Below are 18,145 nucleotides of genomic sequence, written 5' to 3'. Positions count from 1 at the left end.
ATTTTCCCTATTTGACTTGAGTTATTAAAACCAAAGCAGCTCTGGCCAGTATGGCTCAGTTGATTGGAGCTCTGTCCCCTGAACCTAAGGTCACCGGTCAGATTCCTAGTCAGGGCACTGCCCATGTTGCCAGTTTAAACTTTGGTTGGGGCGTGCTCAGGAGGCAACCAATTGATGTTTCTCTCTCTCTCCCTCTTTCTAAAATCAATGAAAATACAACAACATATAGAGTGAGGATTAAAACAAAAAACAAAGCAGTAGTTTTCTTGATGTCCTCAGCTTCTTAACTAAGACCAAATAGTAATTCTATCAGCTAAATTTAATCGAAGAGTTGACTTTTTAAGCACAATATGGTCAAACTTCTTTCATCAAGTTTAAAAAATACACAGGAACTAACTAATCCATTACTTAGGAGTTGATTTCATTTTTAAAACATGGGTCTTGGGCTGATTTGCCAAACACTGGGAAAAGATAGAGATGAAAAAAGTCAGACAATCTGCTTGTTTCTTTTTAAGTACTTACACTAAATAATGTAATTGACGAGTCAATTTTTGTGGGGAAGAATCAGGTAGATGATTCTTATTTGAAAGTTACAATGAAAAGGGACTCATCTTTATTTAATTAAGGGGGGACTGCACTGCTTTAGGTTAACAACAATCCTGAAGGGTTGCAGTTTTGTAAGCAACTGAAAAATCTGAAATGTGATAAAAAATCGAGAGTAATGTCTGTTGTTGAAGATAAGGACATACTTTCACAAGAAAGTTTCCAAAATAGCTATTTTTCATTAAATCTAAAGAGTCTGTAATATACACATGTCATAAAACAAAAGAGGTGGTGACTCAGAGATACTTAGATTCAACTTCTGATTCAGACAAATAAAAGTCCAAATGTTTGGAATTAAATGACCAACTACTCGCCAAAAATCCACAAAATATTCACACCAGAGAGACCAAGATTAACTCTCCTATAAAGAGAAAAGAAAGAAGTTTTAGTGAAACTGATTGCCAAGCATTGAAGGTCTTTTGTCATATAACTAAACAGAGTACATGTTTAACTGATGACATTTAACAGTATTCTATAATAAGTTATGGTCCATATGGTTTATCAGGTGAATTCTAGTAACAGTAATTACTTTCTTAATTGTGCTTAAAACCCAAATTTAGAATAAATGAATTTACAGTGTTGAAAATTAATTTTTCAGTGAGCCTCAATAACTATTATATCAGGTAGAGTTAACAGGATCATTTTAGTAGGTAAAATCAAAGTGAATGTGTAATAAAATTTTTCTAAATGGAGAATATAGAGACAGGCCTCTTAGAGAAATTTACCTATTTGACTTAAATTAGGAATTTTCCAATATTAGAGATGCTTTAGTGGATTTGTATATGGGCATTAATATAGCTTAAACTAAACCATATTTCACATATAAAAAAAATCACTGAGGGGGTAGGTAGGGGCTGGGAGGAGGGGAATAAAGGGGGGGGAAACGGGAGATATCTGTAATACTATCAACAATAAAAAATATATTAAAAAATAAATAAAGAAAAATCACCCTAGCTGATCTGCTCAGTGGTTAGTGGTGGCCCACACATGGATGGATCACAGGTTTGTGTGCAGGCTCGATTCCCGCCCTAGTTGGGGGGCAGAGGGGTGTGTGTACGGGAGGCAACCAGTTGATGTGTCTCTCTCACATCGATGTCTGTCTCTCTCTTTCTCTCTCTCTCCCCTCCCTTCCACTCTCTTTAAAAATCAATGGGAAAAAAAATATCCTCGGGTGAGGATTAACCAAAAGAAAAATCGGTTTCTACTCCAGAGAGTAATATAACTGTATTTAAAGTGTGAGAAGAGGGCTATAAGAGAGATAAATTACTCATCTAACAGAGTAAGAAATCAATCAACTATGTCCAACACTGAAGAATCAAGAGAGAGCTGCACACCTCTATTACTTGGAATCATAGGAGTAATACAGAATGAAAAGCTACAGGAGTTTCAAGTGGTGACTTTGGGAAGTGGGCTTGGGTAATACAGGGAACTGCTTATTTCTGTCATTAACTTTTAGCACTATATGATTTATTAAATTATGAGTGTGTACTCATTTTGATAAAAATTAAAAATATATATTACAAAAATGCCCTTCAAAAAAGGTAATTTCTATCAGCCATTATTTTCCTATTTTTTCATACCCTCACTGACACACAAATGATAAATCTCAATTTGATAGGAAAATGTTTTAATTTGGGCTTGTCTATGAGGCTAAGCATCTTTTCATGTTTATTAACCATTTGCATAACATTTTCTATGAAAAAGTCTTTTGTGTCTTTGACCACTTTCTATATTTGTCTTTTCTAATTAACTTACATGCTTTACATGTGCTGAATATTAACTTAGGTTTGCTATATGAGTTGCAACTATAATGCGTTGTTTCAGTATGACATTAAATTTTATTTATGATGTCTTTCACTGAACAGAACACTTACATTACTATGTGGTCAATTCTGTCTAGATTTTTTCCCCTTTGGAAGTAAAACATTCATCTTATTCCAGTAACGACACAGATACGTGGCATTAAATTAAAAATGTTTTTGGATCAATCTGCTGATTTACGGGCATGATTCCAAATGGAGTATATTTGAGCCACTTGCTATTTCCTTTAAGATACAGGGTAGTAGTTTTTAACCATTTCATTATTTTAGAATATATTAAAAAGAGTAAGCAATCATACTTTTAAATTTAATTCAAAGTTATTTTCCTTGGTTAAAAAAAACCCCAAAATAAATAAAACACAAATTAGTCTTGGTCAAAAATGTTTCATTTTCTACATATAAGTTGTACACTTAAAGATAAGCACTGTATCAGTTTGTTTTTGGCCTTTGAGTAAATTATTGTTCCATTGAGTACTTTTAAAGCTTTTACATTTTTATGCATATGACAAATTGTATATGGCACTCAACACAAGATTCACACCATCATGGCAAATCATTTATGCATCTAAGTATCAATTTGGATCTACAGAAGAAAAGATAAATTTTCAATTAAAACAGAAACTAGCCCTAGCCAGTTTGGCTCAGTGATTGGAGTGTTGGCCCATAGACTGATGAAGGGTCCTGGGTTTGATTCCAGTCAAGGGCACATACCTCAGTTGCAGGCTCAATCCCTGGCCTGAACCAGGGCCACCAATTGATGTGTCTCTCTCACATCGATGTTTCTCTTTCTCTGTCTCTCCCCCTCCCTGCTACTCTGTCTAAAAATCATGGGAAAAATATCCTTGTGTGAGGATTAACAAAAACAAAACAAAACAAAAAGACAAAAAACTAAAACTTCATTGTTTATTTAAAATATGTCTAAAGCTCCAACCAATTGAGCCACTGTGGCTAGAAATTACCATTTTTGAAGGGCATTTTTATAATACATTTTAAAAATTTTTATCAAAATGCATACTCATAATTTAATAAATCATATAGTGCTAAAAGTTAATGACAGAAATAAGCAGTTCCCTGTATTACCCAAGCCCACTTCCCAAAGTCACCACTTGAAACTCCTGCAAAATCTTAAAGGAAGAAAATCAGTTAATAAATTATGTACTTGTGTTTTTAAAGCACAAATACCTACCCAAGCATTCCTGACTCTTTGGTCTTTATGATGTAAAGGAACATTAATAATGTATGAAACATATTATTTCGGCCCTGGAACAAAGACAAAGACAGCAAGATTTAAACTAAACCAAGCAAAAGAAAACAACAAAAAACAAGCAAAAAACCCCACAAAAACTAAACCAAGCAAAAGATTCAGTCCGATAGATAAATGCAGATACTATCAATTCACATTCTACAAACTCAGAATTCCATGTAACTCAGATTTTCACTCACTCATTAAAGACAGTGCCTACTTTGTGCTAGGAAGTGGGAATACTGAAGTGAGTAAGACAGAGAGGATCTACTAAATCAAGGAGCTTAAAGTCTAGTAAAAGGCAGACAGAAAATTCAGAATTACAAAAAGTGTGGTGAATGTTATGATATGAGGGAGGGGGGTGGGGGAGGTGCCATGGGAACACATGTGGGCCTCTGACCCAGACGGGTGAACAGGGAATGTCGCTCTGAGGAAGAGATTTTTAAGGTGAGACCTGAAAGATGAGCAGAAAGTAAACAGACTGGGAAGTCTCTACACATGGAGAGCAGCATTTACAAAGGCCTGGAAGAGAGCTATTGTTAGGCTGGTGCCCCTGCATACTATACACACAAAATGCTCTATCTCAAAAATTAACAGCATAAACAAAAGTATGGAGATTAAAAAACTTTAAATCATACTTCAATTATATGTTAATGACAATATAAGTAACAGGTTAAACATAAATTTATTTTATCTACAAGTGACTACATGGCAGCATTTTGCTAGCCCTAAAATCACGCAATGATAGGTAATTTCTGGTCTTTAAACTAGCTCGTAACTTAGGTTTTCAATTCACTGATCAACTTGTACCTACTTACTCTGATTCAGTCTTTTTACTCAAGAATCTAAGGATATATAATTTTTAAAACACAGTGTTTCTTAAAAAAAAAAGATTTCAAAGGAAGTTCAATGGCCCAAAATATTTATACTTTTAGAAAGTTGAAATATTAAAATTGAAAAAATGAAATTAATATTCTTCCTTGGGAATCTGATGGAGAACACATTTTATAATTATAGTCAATGTAAAAATTTCTTAGTAAAGGCACTGATAACAAAAATAACTCAAAGGTCATCAAAAGAACTGATGTTTACAATCAAGAATAAAACCCCTGGGTGATGCTGGCTTCAGAAGCACATATACTAAGATTAGAACAATACAGGGAAGATTAGCATTGACCCTGCGCACAGTAACACACAAATTGGTGAAGTGTTCCATATTAAAGACAAACAAACAAAACCCTCGATGGAAGTGTAAATTGGTACAATTCCCTTTTTTATAAAGTACTTTGATAGCGATTTTAAAAGCCTTGAAGATATTCTGTAACCTAGAATTTTACTTTTGGACTCTGAGCTAAAAAAATCACCCAAAATGCAGATAGCTATACATATAAAGATGAATATTCAGCAATATTCATGGTAATTAAGAATTAGAGCACTGTCAGTGTGGTTCAGTGGTTGAGCGTCAACCATGACTCAAGAGGTGACAGGATCGATTCCAGGTCAGGGCACATGCCTGGGTTGTGGACTCAATCCCCAGTAAGGGGCATGCAGGAGGCAGCTGATCAATGATTCTCTCTCATCATTGATGTTTCTATCTTTCCTTCTCCCTGAAATCAATAAACATATATTAAAATAAATAAGTAAATAAATATAAATATATTTTTAAAAGTATTATGAAGATTTTTAATGGTATGGAAATTATAAAGTTAATCTTTAAAATCATTTACATAAATGATTTCAACCCATAAAAAAGAAGAGAGGGCTCTGGCTGGTGTGCTCAATGGTTAGAACATTGGCCCAAGGATGAAGGGTCGAGGATTTGATTCCTGGTCAAGGGCGAGTACCTGGGTTGCAGGCTCCATCCCTGGCCCTAGTCGGGGCACATGCAGGAGGCAGCCAATCAATGTGTCTCTCTCACGTTGATGTTTCTCTCTCCCTCTTCATCTTTCCCTCCTTCCTTTCCAGTCTCTCTGAAAAATCAATGGAAAAAATATCCTCAGGTGAGGACTAAAAAAAAAAGTACAGAAAAAGAGCAAAATGAAATTTACCGAAAACAATACACCAAAATGTTAACAGCTGCCTGTAAGTAATAAAATGAGTGATTTTTCTTTATACTTTCCCCGATTAAACATATATTTTATATTAAAAATGGGCTGAAGCAAGAAACACATTTTCCCTAATTTAAAAAGTTTACCTATTCCATAAACAAGAGATTCTAATTTTAAAAACATCATCAAAGCAAGTCATCCATGACATTCTATAATAGCAGCTTCTACATTTAGAAGTACCTTTGGAAGATTGTAGACATGACGCTGGTAGATTAGCTCATAATGGGGAGGGTTGATAGCACTCTGATAAATGCAAAAGACATTCTCATTTGTCACATCTGTAAAGGAAATATGCTACATGAAAATCAAAATCACCAGATGTATTTCATGTAAAAAGTTCAACTCATTCTTTTAGAAGAGGCTTATACCTGGTTTATTTGGTGTCTGAACAAAGTGCTGAGAAGTAAATGTTTTTCCGTCAGGATATTTAGGATGTGGAGGTAATCTGGAATCGAGGTAAGTGCAAAACACATGCATAATGATCTAAAAATGAGAAAACAATTTTTAAAAATCAGCATGAAAATCTATCATGGATGTAGCCCTTTAAAAACATCTGTGTTCTTTTCCTTCCTGGCTGCTTGAAGATCAATCTTCATCATGAATGACACAGTAACTGTCCTGACCAGGAAGTTCATGACCAACAGAATACTTCAGCGGAAGCAAATGGTCATTGACATCCTTCACCCTGGGAAGGCAACAGTACCCAAGACAGAAATTCGGGAAAAACTAGCCAAAATGTGTAAGACCACACCAGATGTCATCTTTGTGTTTGGCTTCAGAACCCACTTTGGTGGTGGCAAGACAACTAGCTTTGGCATGATATATGTATGATTCCTTGGATTACGCAAAGAAAAATGAACCCAAACACAGACTTGTAAGACATGGCCTATATGAAGAAAAGAAGACCTCAAGAAAACAGAGAAAGGAACGCAAGAACAGAATGAAGTCAGTCAGGGGGACTGCAAAGGCCAATGTTGGTGCTGGCAAAAAGAAGTAAAGATTCTTCAGTGACTTTATCTGTGGTGTGATGGTGCAGATTTTTCATGAGAGGATTAACAAACCAAAATTTTATGTGTAAAAAAAACCCTGTGTTTATAACTCTAATTTAAAATTTTTTCCCTAAAGAGAGAATTAGCAAAAATGCTTTCAAGTGGTTTAAGATGAAATCTGTAAAATGAAAAGATAAAAGACATTCCTAGTTTTCTGTTAAGTAGATCATTCACACCCGTATAGATAATGAGCAGCAAAACCAAGATAAAAAAATACATATTTATTCAATTCTCAATTTGAATATCAGCATTTTCACACAAAATATCATTTTGAAAACATCATTTTCACACAAAAGTCACTATAAAAAAAAAATAAAGAACATGATTTTGAAAAACTCATAAATGACCCAAATTTTTATAATCTTTGATCTTACAAATCTAATTCTAGGAATCTTTCTCTTTTTTTTTAATTTTTAATTTTCAGTTTTATTGATTTCAGAGAGGAAGGGAGAGGGAGAGAGATAGAAACGTCAATGATGAGAGAGAATAATTGATTAGCTGCCTCCTGCATGCCCCCTACTGGGGATCGAGCCCACAACCCGGCACGTGCCCTTGACCGGAATTGAACCCGGGGGATCCTTCAGTCTGCAGGCCGAAGCTCTATCTACTGAGCCAAACCAGCTATGGCAAGGAATCTTTCTTAAAGTAGTAATTTCAAATAAGAAAGAAATATGCATCATGATATTCCTTGCAATATTATTTAAGATAGAAAAACAAAAATCTCTCCCCCCATCACATTTCTCAAACTTTTAAGTCTAATGTTGGAGAACAGTTAAATGACAGTATGTAATAATAAAAAAACTAGTTAAATATTGCAAAAGTGAAAAAAAACAAGATATATCATTTTACATACATGATTACAACTGTGATAAAAAAACAAAAAATAGTACAACCTAAGTAAAGGGAAAAAAATACACCAAAATAGTAACACTTATTGGGTTAAGATGCTGGTACAATTTTAATTTTTTATTTCTACTTTAGTTTCCAAATTCTTTTTAATATTTATTTTGATAACGGGAAAATAAAAACACAGAAATCCAATAACAAAACTGAAAAAACGCCCTGGCCCAGTAGCTCAGTTGGTTAGAGCATCATCTTGATGTGCCAAGGTTGCGGGTTTGATCCCCAATCAGGGCACATACAAGAAGCAACCAATAATGCATCAATAAGTAGAACAACAAATCGGTATTCCTCTCTCTCTCCAAAAGCATTAAAAACAAACAAAAACCACTGAAAAACAACAACAAAAAATAAAACTGCAGACTTACAGCAGAATCAGTGGGCAGGTCTGTATCCCACTTGCGTCCTTTGAAGTCTCCACCTCTATTCCATCGAAAGGAGCTCATACAGCCTCCCTGAGAAAGTTCTGTGGCAACAAAGGTGAAATTTAAAAAGCTAAGACTATGCGAAAATGAGGGGAAAAAGGCTAAGGGGTTATAATAAGAGAAGCATATCATCTTAAAAACCTGATTAAACGATCCATAACATAAATATAAAAGATTAACTTAAAGATCACCAGAAGAAAGAATTACATAAATCCAAAATGTGAGATAAGACTAATATTCTGGATTCTTAAAGTCAATGTCATGTAGGCAAAAGGTGGCAGACTCGAGACAGAGACCAAAAAAAAAAAAAGAAAAAGATGAAATAATACATTTAATGTGTGAACCTACACTTTATTCCTGGTTAGAAAAAAAATAGGGTATATAACATTATTTGGACAATTGGGAAATTTGAATATGAATTGTATATTAGATAATATAGAAATATTTTTAATTTTTAATTGTATTATGGTAATGTAGGGGAATTTATTCTTTTAGGAATTCGCATGCTGAAAAATAATAATGCCTATACAATATACTTTCAAATGAGCAAAAAAAAGTGTGTATGTATACATATATGTACATGTATATGTGTAGAGAGAGAGAGAGAATCAAATATGGAAAATGTTAATAACTATTCAATGTAGAAGGCTTATACAGGGTTCATTGTACTTCTTTGTATATTTGATATATATTAATACTTTATATATAATTTGTATATACACACACACACACTTTTTTTTTTTTTAAATATTTTATTGATTTTTTACAGAGAGGAAGGGAGAGGTATAGAGAGTTAGAAACATCGATCAGCTGCCTCCTGCACACTCCCCACTGGGGATGTGCCCGCAACCACGATACATGCCCTTGACCGGAACTGAACCTGGGACCCTTCAGTCCGCAGGCTAACGCTCTATCCACTGAGCCAAACCGGTTAGGGCACACTTTTTTTTTTATATACAAACCTACGTATGGGGCAATCTTGCCGAAAAATTGTAACCTAAATTTTCAGGAAATACAGAGAACAGAGGGTCACGTAAAAGTACACCATGGGGATGCATTCAACAAAATCCATACCATGGGAAACACTACAGGACAAACAATCCAGTTCTTTCAAAAAATAAGCTTTGCGCAGTGGCAGTATTGTAGCCAATGAGGTTTATCCAAGGCACAATTATTGCTAACTGAAGAAAAAAAAAAGTTGCAAAGAAAAAAAAAAGATGGATGGGAAACCTATAGCTTAAAAGAAACAAATATAGCAACCAATCACAACATGTGATAATATTTGAATCCCAATTCAAATAAACAGTACCCAAAAAAAAGTAATTACACATTTTAAGAGATGGTTGGAAATTTGTATATATAGACTATATATTTCATGATATAAATAAATTATCATAGCGCAGGTGGTATGGCTGAAATGGTTGAGAGTCAACCTATGAACCATGAAGTCATGGTTTGATTTCCGGTCAGGGCACATGCCCGGGTTGCAGGCTCGATGCCCAGTAGGGGGAGTGCAGGAGGCAGCCGATCAATGATTCTCTCTCAGCATTGATGTTTCTATCTCTCCCTCTCTCTCTCCTTCCCTTCTTCTCTGAAATCAATAAAAATATATATGTATATTTAAAAAAATTGTTAAAAATATTAGATGTAATAATTATGTTATAGTTATGTTTTTTAAAAGGTTTTATCTTTTAGAGATATATAGAGATATTTACAGATAAAGTGATAATGATACATAGGATTTGCTTCACACACACAGGAAGAGAGGAGGTAGATTGGGATATGGAGAGGGCAGAGACTGCCCGGGAACTGATGGTTGTTGGGACCGGGTGCTAGGTACAAAAGTGTGGAGCATACTGTTGCGTCTAGTTTTATGTATGTTTGAATTCTCCTTATATAAAAAGATTTTTAAAAGTCATGATAAATGCTTATTCCTGTACCTCAGTCAAACCAGGGGGAAAAAGGGTGCACCATAATATTTTGAAATTAAGATTTACAATAAATCTGAAGAGTGAGATACTATTTCTAAAACTTGCTTTAGAGATAAGAACATTTTACAGAGTTTACCCAAATGAAAATAGGCAAAAAGAGAGTGTGTGGGAATATCAGGGAGGATAAATTTCCTGATTCTCAAGTCAGCTTCCTCAGATCACATTTCCCCGAAATGATCAGAAGATACCAAAATGTAAAAAAGGGAATATAATAGCCCTGGCCAGTGGGGCTCAGCAGTTAGTGTCAAACCTGAGCACCAAAGGGTCATGGGTCCAATTCCCAGTCAAGCGCATGTACCTGAGTTGCAGGTTCCATCCCTGGGCATCAATGTTTCTCTCTCCTTCTCCCTCCCTCACCCCTCCTCTCTCTCTCAAAATGAATGGAAGAAATATTTTCAAGTGAGGATTAACAAAACAACAACAACAACAGAACATAAATATGACATAAAAATGGAAAGAAGAATCACCTCACTGAAATTATAAAGAATGTCAAAGTGGCACCATTTTTGATAGTTTAAGAATAGAAAATGAGTGAACTATTCACTGAGCCCTTTTAGCTCATTTTTAAGTCTTTCTATATAGAATAAAATTATTAACTAACATATTCAAGGCTAAGTATATTATTTTGACAATTCTTAAGCATATAAAACATAAAACCCAAGTTGTTCAAATATAAATCTTAACAAAGCTGTAATTATATTTTTATAAAACGTAAGATCATACTTAGTGATATTTTTAATTTTTTGCAAAAAATTTTCCCCTTTGTTATCTTTATTTATAAAATCTGGAAGTAGTGAAAAAGTTCTCGCTTTTTTCCCCCTCTTCAAATCAATAGTTACCTTTGATCCTTTCAAATAAGTATTCCTGATTTGGGGTAAGGTCTAGATACTGCACAATTGTATTCAGAGTTGGAATAAGAGGAGCTTTGACCAGAGCAGCTTGTTTCAAGCTGGTAATATTAGCCTCTGTTAAAAATAAAACACACCAAAAACATTATTATTCACTTGGGCCTCTAAAAAATACTTAAAATGCTCTTCCTACATAAACGTTGAAGGAATACTAGTAAATGACAGCAATAATAGTTTATCTTAACAATTTGCACTTATCTACTTTACTTATAACTTCTTTTATCATTTCTGACAAAGGTGGCCAAATATCTATCTCTCTCTCTGTCTCCTCCCTCCCTCCTCCCAGCCCCCCAAAGAATCAGCCAGATCCATTTTGGAAGATATATAAACAACTAATTACACTACAGTCCAGCCATAAAAATAATACTGGATAATACTTAACAAAATAGAAAGAGCAAGGGGAAAAAAACATAAGACGACTCTGATTTAATTAGAAATATATACATATATATGTACCATGTTTCCTCAACCCCTGAATATACACTTTTCATGTTCTTAAATTATAAGATAACTTACAATTGATATATATAGTTAATATCATAGTATTTCTTAAAAAAATAATAATTGGTCATGACTAAACTGATAATGGTTATTGCTGGAAGCTGAATGGTAAGTAATATTCTTCTTTGTGTATTTTTGTACTGTTTGAATTTTCTACTTGAACACTGTATACTGCTTTTGTAGTCATAAAGCAATGGTGTTCTTTTTTAAAAGCACATCATGCTGGTACTGACAGATGTTACAACATGGATGAAACTTGAAAACATTACTATGTTAAGTGAAAGAAGCCAGTCACAAAGGACAACATATTGCATATCCCATTTGTACAAAATATCCAGAAGAGGTCTATCTATAGAGACGGAAAGAAGCCTGCTAGTTGCCTAGGGCTGGAGAATGGGTGGTGGTGGGAAAGCAGAGGTGCCTGCTAAAGAGTATGTGGGTTTCTTTTTGAAGTGACGAAATAGTCTTAAGATTGACTATGGTGATGGTAGTACAACTCAAACCTTTGAATTGTAGACTTAAATTGATGAACTATATGTAAGTAAATTATATTTCAATAAAACTTAATATTAAAAAAACTATATTATAAAGATTTAGTTTTATTTCCTTCACCTCAAGATAACAAAGGAAGTTGTTAAATAGCCCACTACAGAAGAAATTTCCCACCTGCAGATTCACCGAAGGGTAAATCAAATGCTGGGCTCTATTTTCACATACCTCCTATTTGCAGCTCTGGACAACCCATGCGTCTCATCTGTGTGCTGACAGACTCAATCTCTTGTACAAGTGACACTAATATTGTCTCATTGATCCACTAGGAAAAAATGAGGTAAAGATTTTACACATGTAACTCCAAAGCATTTCTCAAATAATTATTCACAAGACTCTTATGATTTTTTTTATTGTTGTGTACTTTAAATATTACAGAGTATAGTGAAAGAGAATGGAAGTAGCAGCTACCTGAAGTCCAAGTTAAGTAAGCTGATTAAGTTATAGTCTTAAATCACATATGCCTGTTTTTTTTTTTTAAGAATATATGAAACATCCAGTTGTATGTTAAGTTTTTCTTAAATGTTTCTTTCTATGCTTATTATACTAAGCTACAAGGATTAACTCAGCAGGCTCACCCAATTCCCGAACCACATAGCAAACAAATGTATTATATTTGAAACTGGCTTGTGAATATTACCATATTACTTTAAGACTAGGAATTTCAAATGCCACTTTGTGTGGCTATTATCAAACTAATTCCAGGAAATGAAAACACTGTCTAAGGAAATAGCTTATCTGGTTTATTTGTGTTGTTTCTTTTTTGTGTGTGTGTGTATGTTTTTAGAAACTTCCACCATTTCTGTTTCCATGTGTCTGTTTAACCATAAAATTAAAGGATGAAAAAAGTTTCAGGTCATATAAATGTCTACTATTCCTTAAAAAAAAAAAATCCCCCAAATTCTAAATTTCAGAACACTGTAGCCTAAGGAATTCAGATAAGGGATTGTGCTTATATTTCTTCTAAGTTAATACTCTCAACCAAGCCTTTATATTTTAAATATATTGGCATTTTAGATAAGCCTATTTGTGGAAATAAGAGAGTACAATTCTAAGATATCATTTCACTCATTCATACATCCAACATTTATTTAAACACATTCTACGTTGTCAGCTACTCTTTCGCTGCAACAAACTGACCTACGGGGTTCAGGAGAGAGATCTAGGCCCCATTCCCAGAAAGTCTGATTGAGTACTTCCAGGGCTGGGCTCAAGAATTTGTATTTATCTATTTTAATTTAACTGTATTTCACTTTTTGTTAATTTTCACCCAAGGATATTTTTCCCATTGATTTTTAGAGAGACTGGAAAGGAGGGAGGGAAGGAGGATTGAGAGAGAGAGGGAGAGAGACATCGATGTGAGAGAGACACATCAACTGGTTACCTCCCACATTTGCCACAACAGGGGCCAGGGATTGAAGTGCCCTTGACTGGGAATCAAATCCATGACTCTGCGGTGTGTGGGCCATTGCTCTAATCACTGAGCACACAGGACAGGGCAAAAATTTTATTTTTATTTATTTTGTTCATCAGTCTATAATGGTCCTTATTATCCATAAATGAGTGAGATCATGTGGTATTTTTCTTTCACTGACTGGCTTATTTCACTTAGCATAATGCTCTCCAGTTCCATCCATGCTGTTGCAAATGGTAAGTATTCCTTCTCTTTTACAGCAGCATAGTATTCCATTGTGTAAATGACAGGGCAAAAATTTTATTTTTAAAAAGTCATCCAGCCCTAGCTGGTTTAGCTCAGTGGGACTGAAGGGTCCAGGGTTCGATTCCAGTCAGGGCACAAGTCTGCAGCGGGTACAGGAGGCAGCCAATTGATGATTCTGTCTCATCACTGATGTTTCTATTTCTCCCTTTCCCTTCCTTTCTGAAATCAATAAAAATACATTTTTTAAAAAAACCATCCAGAACTTCTGGTTCAAGAAAGTAGGCTGCTATTTTTCATCACTCCCTCTTGATACCCTATTTAAATTATAATAAAAGAATGCAAAAGGAGTGCAAGTGATTTCAAGGTATTTCTAGAAATGAATAGCTGCAGATGAGTACTGTTGTGATATGAACCAGGGGAAGAAGCGGTGGCCTCTACAGAATCTACGTGGACACCTGCTGTGGAGGAGGGGCCAATGTGCCCAGCAGAACCTGGGACATACAGGCCTACAGAGGGCGAGAAAGAGAGGCAGGGGTTGAAACAAAGGAATTAACACACTGTACATGGAAGAATTGGCCTTCCCAACCTCCAGGCCAAAAACAGAGAGGGCTCTTCTTTAAAAAAAAAAAAGTCAAAGAAACTGATATGTATTCATCAATCAGCTGCCTCCCACATGCTCCCTCCCGGAGATCAAGTCTGCAATCCAAGCATGTGACCTGACTTGGAATTGAACTTGAAATCTTTTTGGTATATAGGACAACACTGCAACCAACTGAGCCTCCTGCAAGAACCTCATTTTGTTTCCCACACATTTCTAGACACACAATAGGCTCTGACAAAAAAGCTCTTTGAAAAATAAAATTGAGAAGTTGGAAAAGGGAAGAAGGTCATATTATTCCTTTATCTATTCAAAGACACTGATTTACTAAACATAGAGGGGGAAAAATCCCCTAAAAATGGACACACACACACACAAAAAATGGACACCATAAGGTAAATATCATGTTTATCCTTATATATGTTCCATCCATATTGCACTTTTACTAATTCTGATATCTAATTAATAATTAAGATCTCTAATTGATATTCTAATAACATACTTTGTATATTAAGAGGCACTAATAATGTCCAAAGAGTAATGTCAAACTTACATTTCTGAACTTAGCTGTCCATGAATCCATATGGTCAAGAAGTTGTCTATTCATAGTCACTCTTGCCCAAACCTATTAAAAACATTTTAAAATGAATAATCAGTGAGGAAAAATATCTTGCCAGAAATCAGTTATTCTTTTCCCCAACCTCAAAAATATTTGGAATACTTCACACATGTCAATAATGACCTAATATGTAATATTTTTTTATTATGCATTTGTTGCTACTCATGCAGACATATCTTTGAAATTCCTAATGTCGGTATGATTAAAAAACATTCTTCTTGCTTTTTAAGAACAAAGTAAAAATCCTGTATTTGGTATTAAACTGATGAAGTTAGACTGTCAAATGTTCTAACCTAAATATTTTTTAAAAGCAAGAGTTCTGTTTATGTTAAATAGAAATTGATACTTGAGATACCTTTTTATAAATGAATGCAGAAAAATGTTTTAGGCAGGATACTAAGGTCAACTATGTGTTATAAAGATTAAAACATGCAGTGTTATTCCATTTTAGGTACAGATTTAGATAGGAGACTTTCCACTCTTTAATGTGCCAAATTTATGTTATCCGCCAATAAAAGTGAAGGTTACAGGGACAAAAAAGTTCCAGAAGTAAAAAAGATGATTTTCTAATAATCTGTAAATCATAAATATTAAGTCATTTTTATTTTCATTTACCTCCTCTGCAGCTTGTTTAGAACTGAGATCGGCTTCATCTTTGTTAGCACATGGAGCCTGGGACCTACAGGCAAGCTGATATTGAAACTTCTTTAGAGTTTGTACATAATCTCCCATAGAACGATTGTAGTTCCAGAAAGTAGGACTGGTGGAAGGCGAGGTAGAATCTGGGCTCCCTACAATGATTAATTTAAAGAGTATCAGTATGTAGTAGGCATTTTGACATCTAGAGTTAGTATGTGAGCACAGGGTAACTGGGCACAGAGACAGTGGCCACCAAGGAAGACAGAGCCTCAAGGCGCTTCTCTTTTTTCTCCTCCCTAACATTATTTTTTCTTTAGAGAACACGAACTACTTATGCTAAAAGTTAACAAGGACATTTCGGAACAGTATTAATTTAAGAGCCATAACCATAAGCGTGGAAAGTGGTTTGTCTGGTTGTAAAATTAAGCTTGTTTCACTCTCTAAGACTTTCAAATGATTCAACGAGAAATAAAAGAGAGATTTATTCAGGAAATAAATAGGCTAAGGAAGTTCCTTGCTTAAATCTTTCTGAATGGGATAACTATAGCCTCCTATTAATAAACTACTCTTTGGGCTAGCAACTAAACTCACTCTTCCCTGCACTATACTGTGTTTACTCATATCCTGTTGTAATTCCTGTGTTGAAATAAAAGAGACTGATGATCACACTTCTGAATAATTTACTTCTAGGAAATGTAAAAAGTTATATTTAGGGACTTAATCCTATAATTATGGGAGTAATTATCACATTACAATCAATTATCTTTCTTTTTTAAAACCTTACCTGAGGACATGCTTTTTAAAAAAAAATTGATTTTAGAGAGAGAGGAAGGAAGCGGGAGGGAGAGTGAGAGAGAGGGCAAGAGAGAAAGAGAGAGAGAGAGAAACATCCACATGACAGTGAAACACAGATTGGTTGCCTCCCACACATGCCCCAACCAGTGATCAAACCTGAAACCTGGGCATATGCCCTGACCAGGAATCGAACCCAAGACCCTCCAGTGTGTGGGACCAACACTTCAACCAACCAAGCAACACTGGGCCATAGTTTAATTCTTTCCAAATAGAATGTGAGCTTCTGGAGGGCAGAGAGTATTTTTTCCCCTAGCACTTAGCACAGTATTTGAATAAACAGCAAGTTTTGAAAGATAATTATATACTTATAAAGGGCTTATTTTTTCAGAGTTTAACTAATACAAAAAACTAGAGGCCTGTTGCACGAAAAGATTCGTGCAATAGGCCTTCCCTCCCCCTGGCTGCCAGCACCGGTTTTCCTCCACCACCCGGGACCCAGGCCTTTGCTCCGGCTGGAGCCGCCTTCAAAGCCCTCGCTGCACCAGCCGGAGCCACCTTCAGTCTTTGCTCCGCTGCTTCGTGCCATATGCAAATTAAGCACCATCTTTGTTGGCGGTTAATTTGCACATCGCGCTGATTAGCCAATGGGAGGAGTAGCGAAGGTATGGTCAATTACCCTGTTTGTCTATTATTAGATAGGATACCAATTGATACTTCATACCCACAACAATCACAAATAGAAATGTTTTTTTTACTCTTAGCAGAATTTATAAGAGGAATGACTATCTATATATATAAAAACCCTAATATGCAAATAGACCGAATGGCGGAACAACCGAACAACCGGTTGCTATGATGTGCGCTGACCACCAGGGGGCATGCGCAGAACATGGCAGGCATTGGCCGATGCAGGATGGTGGAGCAGATGAGAGGGGGCACCAGACCAAGGCAGGGCGCTGGTCACTGTGATCAGGGCAAGTTACTGAAAATTCTTTGCTCCTGTGCACTGTGGTCCTGCCCGATGCTCACGCCCACTGCTGGCACTGGCCCCCATCGCTCCACGCTGTCAGTGGGTGTGAGCAGCGGCAGCCGGCCCCGATTGCCCCTCAGGGCTTTCTTCACTTCCTCCTGCTCCTGAGGGGTGATCAGGGCAGGCAGCCACCTCTTGCACCCACTCCTGGCACTGGCCCTGCTCGCACTCGCAGCTGGCACCAGTGCTGGAGCCCTCGCTCGCACCCGTGGCTGGTGCCAGCCCCAATCGTTCCGCACTGTCAGTGGGTGCAAGTGGGGCCAGCACCGTCAGTGTGTGGGAGCAGTGGCAGCGGCAGGAATGGAGCTGCTGGCAAACAGGGGAGGGGAAGGGAGGCGTAGTGGGAGCAGCTGGGCGGGGGCATGGAGAATGGGCTGAGACCCGCTCCTGTGCCCACTGCAGCCTCACAGCCCACAGTTCCTTTCAAGGTGCACAAATTTGTGCACTTGGCCCCTAGTATATATATAAATATTTATTAAACAAAAACACTTTATTTCAATGGATAATGGAGCTTGCAAAAAAGTTAAGAGGAATAGCCAGTGGCTAGAAATGAAGAGAGAATTGAAAATCAGAGTAGCCTGTGTGTAAGCTGATACTGTGGCTGCTCTGAAGAATTTTTTAGGTTTTTTTTTTTTTAATATACTTTATTGATTTTTTACAGAGAGGAAGGGAGAGAGATAGAGAGTTAGAAACATCGTGAGAGAGAA

The 18,145-nt window shown here is 36.0% G+C and overlaps 1 protein-coding gene and 1 pseudogene across 4 annotated transcripts in view; one reads left to right on the top strand and one right to left on the bottom strand.

Moving 5' to 3' along the window:
• Window positions 1-559: 559 nt before the first annotated feature.
• The window catches only part of TMEM209 (transmembrane protein 209), a 31,280-nt gene continuing 13,694 nt past the window's right edge, over window positions 560-18,145 (bottom strand). For 2 of the 4 annotated variants that reach the window (XM_006771374.2, XM_006771375.2), the window contains exons 7-15: window positions 15,590-15,765; window positions 14,909-14,980; window positions 12,266-12,362; window positions 10,979-11,104; window positions 8,092-8,189; window positions 6,143-6,257; window positions 5,955-6,052; window positions 3,610-3,683; window positions 560-964 (exon numbers count right to left, since the gene is read on the bottom strand). In XM_006771374.2, the coding sequence (XP_006771437.1) occupies window positions 910-964; window positions 3,610-3,683; window positions 5,955-6,052; window positions 6,143-6,257; window positions 8,092-8,189; window positions 10,979-11,104; window positions 12,266-12,362; window positions 14,909-14,980; window positions 15,590-15,765 (911 nt within the window). In that variant the 3' untranslated portion in view covers window positions 560-909. Of the gene's footprint in view, window positions 965-3,609; window positions 3,684-4,040; window positions 4,121-5,596; window positions 5,637-5,954; window positions 6,053-6,142; window positions 6,258-8,091; window positions 8,190-10,978; window positions 11,105-12,265; window positions 12,363-14,908; window positions 14,981-15,589; window positions 15,766-18,145 lie in introns of those variants that run through there. The other 2 variants (XR_001515140.1, XM_015568874.1) reach the window with 2 other exon arrangements.
• On the top strand, window positions 6,308-6,817 carry LOC107184329 (annotated as a pseudogene).

This window comes from Myotis davidii, unplaced genomic scaffold, assembly GCF_000327345.1.
Source record: "Myotis davidii unplaced genomic scaffold, ASM32734v1 scaffold705, whole genome shotgun sequence".
Classification (NCBI taxonomy): Eukaryota; Metazoa; Chordata; class Mammalia; order Chiroptera; family Vespertilionidae; genus Myotis; species Myotis davidii.
Note: the sequence above shows the minus strand (reverse complement) of the source record. Positions and strands in the feature narration are given on the sequence as shown.